Genomic DNA, 9,963 nt, shown 5'->3' with positions numbered 1-9,963 from the left:
GATCCCCCTCTGTCTGGCTATTCAGAGTGTGCTCCCCGGGCCAGGACGATCAGCATCACCTGGGAGCTTGTTAGAGGCTGACTCTGGGGTCCACACCACACCTGCTGAGTCAGAATCTGCATTTTCACAGCATCTGCAGACCCTCCGTGGGCTCAGGAGAGGGAGAGGCGGACCCACCTCCGGCCCACGTGACCCCGCCCGGCGCTCCTGCCCCCAGAGGCCGCTCAGCTCAGAGGGAGGAAGGACGGCAGAGCTGACAGGACAGGACGGCAGTGCTCCTGAGCGTTTCTGGAGCAGAAGCTCTTCCCCCAGAGGGAGGGACGCACCGGGCAGCAGGCACCATGGAGCCCCCGTCGGCCCCTCCCCGAGGAGGACGCGTCCCCTGGCAGGAGGTCCTGCTGGCAGGTGAGAGGGATGATCCCCTGCGAGGGGGCGCGAGGATGGGAGAGAGAGGCTGGCTGGGGTCTCCCGGGGAGGACAGGGCTCTGAGAGGGGACAGGGGAGCAGGGCAGGACGGGGGAGCCGGCTCAGCAACAGGAAAATCTCATCATCTGGAAGTGGGGAGCCAAGGGCTGTTTCCCAAGTTACTCATCACTGAGGACTGAATTCTAAAAACTGATCACAACAACCAGGGACCCTAATCGCTGCCCCTTCCCACCCACCTGAGATCATGACAGACAAATGCCAGACTTGGAGAGCCCTGGGGACACGTTCATTCAGCGCCGGGTATTTGCAGCCTGCCCCACCCCTGGGGTACAGCACAGATCAGACGAGTCCCTGCCCTCCCCGAGCTCACTTCGATGGGGAGGAAGACAGACACGCAGAGACGTCTAGAATGTGATGTCAGGTACTGAGAAGCACCAGGAAGGGAACAGAGCAGGGAAAGGTCAGAACGTGAAGACAGAGGGTCTTTAGAGGAGGCGTTCAGGGCAGACCTCTCCCCAGGACCCTCTGAGTGGGAGCAGGTATCTGAGGGCAGGGAGGGAGTGAAAGACAGACATGTGAGGAAGAGGGTTGGAAACAGAGAAAGTAAGTTCAGAGGCCCTGAAGTAGTGTGGTCATGCCCCTGACCTTGACCAGCAGGAGACACACTCACATACACACCCCGAGGCTGGGGGATTAGGACCTGCTCTCTCTCCAGAACCCCAGCTTTCCCTCCCAACACATAGGTTCAAACACTGATCCGTCTTCTCCCTTCCCTCCTAGTCTCACTCCTAACCTTCTGGAACCCGCCCACCACTGCCCAAGTCACTGTGGAATCAGTGCCATCCAATGTTGCTGAAGGGAAGGATGTTCTTCTGCTCGTCCACAATCTGCCTGGGGATCCTATAGGCTATGGCTGGTTCCGAGGGGAAATTGTAGAGCCCAGCAGTCAAATTGTATCATATGCAGTAGACACACAAGTAACTACCCCAGGGCCTGCACACAGCGGCAGAGAGACAATATACCCCAATGGATCCCTGCTGTTCCAGAACATCACCCTGAAGGACACAGGATACTACACCATACAAATCATAAAGAGAAATGTTCAAGTTGATGAAGGAACAGGACAGCTGCGCGTATTCCGTGAGTAATTCCTCTCTCACCTCTGGTGTTGGGTGGGGTGGATTCTACTTCACACAACAGGATTCACAGGCCTGAACTGGGCCTCCATTCCCTTCCGCATTATGTCCTGTGGGGGGTTCGAGCATTTAGTACAGGACACACACAGTGGGGACAACTTAATTAGATTAGAATTCCTTTCCCAGAATCCAGATTCAGGGATCTAGAACTCTGTGTGCCCCAGGCAGGACAAGTCCTGAGGGGCCTCTGGGATCCCCACCAGAACTCAGCCCAGAAAGCCCCTGCCCAGACCCCTGTGTTGGGGCTGCTGATTCTAGTGACCCTGGGGAGTCTGTGCCAGGATGGGGTTAGGGCTCCTGAGCAGAGCTGACTGGGAGCAAATCAGTTGCTTTTGTTAGGAGGGAAGGAGTGAACGGTGCGGGTGTCTCTCCCGCTGGAGGGCAAGGAGCCTGGTGGCCAGATCTGCTAGGACCCTGCACCCAGGATGCCTCTCTGAAGAGATGATGCATCATTCATTCCCTCACCACCCCTGCTTCCTGCTCATCCCCTCGCTCTCTGCTTGGTCACTGGACTCGGCTCTGCCATGGATGGGGTCACTGCCTCATGTCACTCATTATCAAACAGCTGGGCAGAGCTGCCGTCCAGGCCCTGGGACCTGAGTACTGGACTGACCTCCGGGCTTGTTCCTGCTGTCCCCGGGTGTCATTTCTGCTCAGACCCCCATCCCTAGGCTGGGCTGGCAGGTCAGTGCAGAGCCAGGAGAGGTCCGGGGTTGTCTCTGACTCTGTCCTCTGTCTTCCAGGACCAAATGCTGCTCCGTAATTGACTCTGGAGACAGCCTTGCTGTCAGCACACAGCAGGGGCTTTACTTTCTCCTAGCGCTCAGATGCTCATGCATTTGTCCTGAGCTACACACACCTGCTTAGTCTTTGAAGGCCTCAGGTTGGCTGAGAGGTGAGAGGTGCCAACTCTGATTCAAGATGCTTGTGGAGGAATCACAGGTACTACCCAGGGCAATGTGTTCTCTGTTGTCTGCACAGCAGAGTTACCCAAACCCAACATTGCAAGCAACAACTCCGACCCCATGGAGAATGTGGATTCTGTTGTACTAACGTGTGGACCTCGGACTCAGACATAAGCTACCTGTGGTCAGTAAACAATGAGAGCCTCCCGCCACAGGATTCTCACTATACACGGTGTCACAAGGAATGACACAGGACCCTATGAGTGTGAAACTCGGAACCCAGTGAGTGCCGGTCATAGTGACCCATTCACACTGAATGTTCTCTGTGAGTAACTTCCCTTCCTACCTGGCCCGGGCTGCCAGCCCAAATCCACATGCCGGGGGCCAGGCCACATCCATCATTCTGGGGTCCGAGTCCATGACTCTCAGCTGGACCCCCAGGCTGGCCATGGCTTCTTGTCCCAGGCAGACCTGGGCAGACTCAGCTTAAGCCAAGACTAGGAGGGGATGACCTGCTCCTACCTGGGAGGGTCACCAGACTATGATGGGAAACAGATGAATGTCTCAGTCCCAGGCTCATGAACACAGGAGGCTCATGGTTGGGATTTTCTCCAATAAGATTGGGACCCAGCTCAGAGGGACACTGTGGCCCTAATACATACCAAGACCTCCCCTTCCCTCAGATTACATCACCTGTGGCTTTATTCTGTTTGCTCCAGATGGCCCGGACGCCCCCACCATTTCCCCCTCAGACTCCTCTTACCATCCAGGGGCCAACCTCAGTCTCTCCTGCCACGCAACCTCTAACCCGCCCACACAGTATTCTTGGTTTATCAGTGGGAGGCCCCAGTCACTCACACAGGAGCTCTTTATCCCCAACATCACTGCCAATGATGGTGGATCCTATACCCCCCTCGCCTATAACTCTGGCACTCGGCTCAATAAGACCACAGTCAAGACTATCACAGTCTCTGATAAGTGGATCCCTGGAGCATCTGCATGGATCTCTGTGGTGAAGGTCTGTCTGGCTTTCAGCAAAGAGCCTAGAAGAAGTTATTTCCCACAAGCAAATCTAATCTGTCCCTGAACTCTCCCCCTACATGTCTGCAGAGGCTTCCTCCCCTTGCTCTCTGATTTATCATGGCATACCTTGGGTCCGGCCTGGAATATGCGGCGGGGGGGGGGGGAGGCGGGGGGGAGGCTGTTCTCAGCCTCTAAAATCCCCATGCATAGAAGGGAGTTTTGCAAATACTGAAGAAAGAAGGGTGTTCAGGGTCAGGTTGCTTTTTGTTATTGAATTGCAGAAGTGCTTTATATATTCTGGATAGTAATGATTTGCAGATATGATTTGCAAATGTTTCCTTCCAATCTGTGGGTTGCCCTCACTTTTTTTTTTTTTAGTGAACTTTAGTTGACACACAATGTGACATTATTTTCAGGTGTATAAGATAGCGATTGAACAACTCTATATATTACGCTCTACTCAACCCAATAGAACTCCCATCTGACCCCATGCAGCCCCATTAAAATACCATTGAATATATTTCCTATGCTGTACATTTCATCCCTATATCCTGTTCGTTCCATAACCAATGCTACCACTCTCGAGATTGTGTCTTTTCATGCACAGAAGTTTTCCATTCTGATGCAATCCAGTTCATCTTTTTTTGCCTTTAATTGTCTTCACTTTGGGTGTCATAGCAAAGAAATTATTGGGAAATCCACTTTCAATAATTTTTGTTCCACATTTTCTTCTATGACTTTTACAGTTTCTGTTCTTTGGATGTTTGATCTATTTTAAGTTAATTTTTGTACATGGTGTAAGGTCAGGTCCAACTTCATTCATTTGCATGGATATCCAGTGTTCCCAACGCCTTGGATGAATAGATTTTTTTCTCCATTGAATAGTCATGACAACCTTCTTGAAAGTCATTGGACCACATATGACAGGGTTTGTTTCCGGGATGCCTAGTCTATTCCATTGGTCTCTATGTCTGTCTTTGTACCAGACCCCCATTATTTTGGTTACTGTAGTTTTGCAGCCAGGAAGTAGGAGTCCTCCAACTTTGTTCTTTTTCTAAATAAGTTTGGCTATTTGAGGCCCCTGAGATTCCGTGTAAATTTTTGGAAATTCCTATTTCTGCAAAATATTTCCTCCAGAATTTGATAGGGAAGCACCTGGCTGGCTCAGTTGGTGGAGCATGTGACTCTTGATCTCAGGGTTGTAGGGTTGAGCCCCACCTTAGGTGTAAAGAGTACTTAAAAATGAAAACCTTAAAAAAATTGATAGAGATTACATTGAATCTGTCAATCTCTTTGAGTGGCATTGTCATCTTAACAATATGAAGCCTCATCATCCATGAACATGGGATGTCTTTCCATTTATTTGTGTCCTCTGTAATTTATTACAGCAGTGTTTTATAGATTTCCCTTTACGGTCTATTGACTCATTACTTAAGTTAATTCCTAAGTATTCTTTTTTTCCTAAGTATTTTGTTCTTTTTAATGTGATTGCAAATGGAACTGTTTTCTTAATTTCTTTTTGGGTACTTTCATTCTTAGTGAATAGCAACAGAGTGATTTTTCTGTGTTGATTTTGTACCGTCAAATTAGTTGAAGTTGTTTTTAGTTCAATAGTTTTTAGTGGAATCTTTAAGGATTTATACATATAATTTCATGTCGTCTGCAAACAGACATAATTGTACTTATTCCTTTCCAATTTGATTGTATTCTGTGTTTCTTCCTCCTTATTATTTTGGCTTGAACTTCTGTACTGTGTTGAATACGGGTGGTGAAAGTGGGATGTTTATCTTCTACCTGATCTTAGAAGAAAGGCTTTCAGTGTTTCATCATGGTGTGTGATGTTGGCTCTGGGCGTTTCATGTAAGGCCTTTGTTATGTTCAGTGGTTTCATTCTATTTGTAAGGGTGCCAGTATTCTGTATACAGTAACCACTTCTCTACAGAAGTTTTTAAGCAGGAGAGTCAAGCCACAGATCTGGAAGTAAAAGTCTTCTTCAGAGTGAGAAATCCTGTAGTTTGAAAACTCTGATTCTTAAGGTTATGAAGACGGGGCAGGCGGCTCTCATTCCCTAGTAAATTATAACAGTGTAAATGCCTTCCCTACCTTACATGAAGCTGCCTTGGACACAGAGATAGAGGGGCTGCGAGTCTTCCTCCTCCAACATACAAGGAAAGGTATATAAGGCATGAGGCCTGATCTTTTAAAGTCACAAAAATTCAAGAAAATCACACAGAAGTCCATGGGAAAAAATTCCTCATGATAATGAGGTTGCTGCTGGACATGTAGGCTTAGAAGACATTCCTGGTGCTGATACTACAGTGATGTCCAGGCAGAGCAGACACATGACTGAGGGTCAGAGGGGGAGGTAAGGGCCTCTCCTTACAGATCGTCACCTGAACAAAGACACTCATCCTTCTTCAGAGAGCAGAGCCATCCTCTGGGGCACCTTTACAGAGCTCGCTGGAGTGGCTGGCATCTCAGAGGAAGGAGTGTGACCCAAGGCCCCAGGCCCATTCTCATTCCATCACCTGTGTTTCTTCACAGAGCCAGTGGCCTGGCCCTCTCTCCATGCCAGCAACACCGCAGTCACAGAAGATAGGGACTCCGTGGTCCTGACCTGCTCCACAAAAAACGCTGGGATCTCCATCCACTGGTTCTTCAATGGCCAGAGTCTAAAGCTCACAGAGAGGATGAAGCTGTCCCAAGACAATAGCACCCTCACCATAGACCCTGTCAGGAGAGAGGATGCCGGGAATTACCAGTGTGAAGTTGGCAACCAAAGCAATTCCAGCAAAAGTGACCCCATCAGGCTGGATGTGAGCTGTGAGTGACCCTCAACCTCTCCCCCTTCCTCCCTGTACATTTTACTGGCAGGGGTGTAAAATGGATGCAGGCCTGGAGGAGGTGGAAGCAAGCTTCAGAACCTCTAAGGAAATTTGGATAAAATTCCCAGGAATTAGACGAATCTTGTTAGCATCTTGTTTCTGATATGTACCAGCTTTTGGATCTCGGGCAAGATGCTCAACCTCGTGAATCTCAGTCTCCTCAACTGTAAACTGCAAAGAGTACCTGGATCTTAGGGCTGTTGTGAGGGTTGTTAATGTTTTCATGAGATGGAATCCAGAGACAGCATCATACACAGGTTTGGGGCTCAATCAAACTTAGCAGCTATTGTTCTTCTGTTACTAACATTTTTGTTACTAGCTGTAATGGCATGTGGAATTGGGATTAACTGTGGCCTTATCACGTTCCAGCTCTGTGACCTTCATTGATTTATTGAACCCCTTAACACACTGAGGTGCTTATTTTGCACAGTGGGGGTGACCCCCAGCCCCCACATGGGCAGGGAAGCAGCAGATGAAATAAACGTAAAGTATTTCCACATGCCTGTCCCAGAGCCAAGCCCAAAGGCAGACAGCTAATGTTATTCTCTTTTAATCAGTATTGAGTGAGGTAGGGGCCTCCGCCTAAGACCATGCATAGTGATGGAAAGGAACACAGAAGGGAAGAGGCATAGTGTGAGAGGAAAATGAACAGATGCTGGCACTGCCCCTGGGGTTGGGGCAGAACAGGAGGATTAAAGCAAGTCCAGAGTTTCACTGTGAGGAACAGAAATGATGCAGCGGTCGAGGGGGTGGGGACACTGTGGTGACAAAACACACACAAACCCTACGTCAATGCATTTCCTTCCACACTAACCAGGCCCTTCCCCCACGGCCCCTCTTGGTTTCCCCATATTTGACTTGAGACTCATATCCGTCCCTTTTTCTTCTTATTTCAGATGAAAGAAGCAACACAGGCCTCCCTGTGGGGTCCATCGTTGGCATTGCAGTCGGGGTCCTGGTTGGACTGGCACTGGCAGCCGCCCTGGGTTGTCTCCTGTTCCGCACAAGGACTGGAAGGTACGATGGCATTTCCCACACGCAGATCCTGTCCCAAGCTGACCCAGGCCAGGAGGGGACCTCATCCTGACCTAGGGTTCTGGACTGGCTCCTCCGGGCTGCCCAATAGCCCCCTGGATTTTCCCTCTCATTCCATCTGGCTCCTTCCTCACCAGCTGCTGATCAGGGTGCTTCCTTCACAGCTCCCTCAGTTATAAATTAGGGGCAACTAGGAACAGCCCCTCAGGGTTTTCCTGGTTAATGTGGCAAACCTACAGTGGTGCTGACAAGACTAAGTGCTCAGTAAACGGCACCTCCTGGGGTTTATTTAAGTCCACTCACCCTGTGAGGGAGAGTTGCAGTCTCAGGATGTGAGGGTGGTCCTGGTCAAGGTCACACAATGGAGACTGGAAGAGCCTGACAGGTCAGGTGGGGTCATCCCCCCAATGGCAGATGCAGGAACCACAGTACCTGATGTGTGAGACCAGAGAACCTGGGCTCGGCCAGGGGGAGGTCCTGGGATGTCCTTTATGCCTCTTGTCCAGGCAGATGGAGGTAAAAGATGGTCCACTATCACATTTCAGCATCTCCTGGCCTGAGGGGGCAAGGGTCTGGCCACAGCAGGGACACCACATTCAGGGATCCACATACCTGGCGCTCCCCAAGAGCCCTGCACATGCAGCTGCAGCCTTGACCCTTCCACTCAGTCGAACTCTCATGTTTGATTCCTTTCCTGAGTCCTCCATTCCTTTTCTGCATACTTTCTCCTAGATGCCCATCAGCCTGAGTGCCTTCCCCTCTGGGCCGAGGACATGCTCCAAAAGCTTTCCTTATCCCATCTCTTGGGCCCTCCCTCTCCTAAACAGCACTGGTGGAGAGAGGAGGTCTCTAACCCCTGCCTGGAATGAGGATCCTGCTTTTCCCCTGCTCTGACACCAAAGCTATGACCTCTCCCTGCACCCCTCACACGTAAGCCTGATCTTTCCTAGGGCCAGTGGCTGGTGTGATCTCAGAGAGCTCTGTTGCCCAGCATCAACCCCCCGTGAGTATATCTTCAGCGTGGGTGGGACCTGGAGCCCCATAGTCCTGCCCACATTGTCCACTCCTGCCAGTCACTCCCCAGGGCCTCTGACCTTTTCTCTGTGGCTTCAGCTCAGGGGACCTCAAATGGCCATACACCCTGACCTGTGGAATCTAGGTCATAGGTCAGCACCTTGACCTCACGGGCCCTAACATGGCCAGTGGGTCTGTCCCTGGGAGGTGCTCCTGCTTCCCTGTTCTCTGAGAGCTGAGGACCTGTCCCCTCCTGGAGGGTGGCCCCAAGCTTCTTCACAGCCCTGGTGCTAACTCCTGTCTCTGTCCCCAGGTCATGGTCCAGCCTGCAGCTCCACATCCCCGGTAAGCCCGCCCCCTCCACCACTCTTTCCCCTGGGGTCCAGCATGTGCAGGCTCAAGGCAGAGCAACCAGCCAATTCAGCAGCACAGAGCAGACCTTGCTTCCCCCAGAGTAGCCAGGACAAGGCAAGCCCTGTTCTGGCCAGGAGTGGACCCTCTTCAGGGGCAGGACCACCCCCCAGCATGTCCTGAGTTGTCCCTGCTCCCCTGAGCTGGCCAAAGGAGAACCCTGGAGTCCAGCCAGGGGCAGGGTGGGCACTGGGAGCACCAGCCAAGGGTCCTGGGCAGTGGTCGGGGACTGGGGTATGGGTCAACAGGCTTGGAGAAGGCTGCTCCAGAGGCAGAACTGGTCACTTCTGTAGAGAAATGACCCTCCTTCTCTGTCTACCAACACCCATTCTCTCCTGTTTAGGACTCCCTGCCCAGCCCCACCACAGCCGTTCCCATCTACCAGGTGAGTGTGGGCAATGACTGTTTTGGTCCCCGAAGCCCATAGGGGCTGCAGATCTATCTGCCCTCAGCCTGCTCCTGGCTGTGTTTTCAGGTTCAGGAAACAGGAGAGCAAGGGGGAACAGGGGCAGTGGGAGGAAGGAGGGGCCCTGGGCAGACACCTGCCACACAGCCAGGCTCCCAGAAAGCAGCCTATGTGGGCCTAGAACCTGAAAGTCACCAGATATGTTCTAAGAAGGTGACAGGGTCTCAGAGGCCTCTTCTTCTTTTGCAGGAATTACGACACCCCGACACAAACATTTACTGCCAGATCAACCACAAAGCAGCAATGGCTTCTTAGTTTCCCCTGGGAACTGCTCCTTCCAGGGCCTTCCTGAGATCCCAGACTCTAGGTGGGGCCAGGAGCCACAGCCTGAGCCAGAGAACCAGGTCCAGGCCCTGAGGATATTCAGGGACATGGACCCAGGGACGGTTACTTCACCATCCTTCACTACAAAGTGCTGGTGGGCAGCCTGGACTTGGTCATCTGACTGTGGAGTCACTTCCTGCAGTGATGTCCACAGCACCCTCCCTGCTCTGAGGGATGGAGACAGAGGCCAGTGCACACTCCCTGCAGCCCTCTCCACCTCTTCCTTGTTCATAATACTCCTTGTTAAGAATGGAAAGTGTGTGGACAGAACCAGATCA

The 9,963-nt window shown here is 51.5% G+C and overlaps 1 protein-coding gene across 1 annotated transcript; it reads left to right on the top strand.

The window, feature by feature from the left end:
* Nucleotides 1–223: 223 nt before the first annotated feature.
* Nucleotides 224–9,616, top strand: LOC123856064 (carcinoembryonic antigen-related cell adhesion molecule 6-like). Its single transcript, XM_064582037.1, is given in 12 exon segments — nt 224–405; nt 1,207–1,566; nt 2,604–2,696; nt 2,699–2,735; nt 2,737–2,852; nt 3,247–3,498; nt 6,092–6,373; nt 7,332–7,452; nt 8,421–8,473; nt 8,798–8,829; nt 9,239–9,280; nt 9,551–9,616. Coding segments are annotated over 12 exon segments (1,518 nt in total). The 5' UTR covers nt 224–341.
* Nucleotides 9,617–9,963: the final 347 nt, after the last annotated feature.

This window comes from Mirounga angustirostris, unplaced genomic scaffold (genome assembly GCF_029215605.1).
Source record: "Mirounga angustirostris isolate CCGP_5_RB_7025 unplaced genomic scaffold, mMirAng1.0.hap1 SCAF_16, whole genome shotgun sequence".
Taxonomy (NCBI): Eukaryota; Metazoa; Chordata; class Mammalia; order Carnivora; family Phocidae; genus Mirounga; species Mirounga angustirostris.
This window is presented reverse-complemented; position numbering and strand designations above follow the sequence as displayed.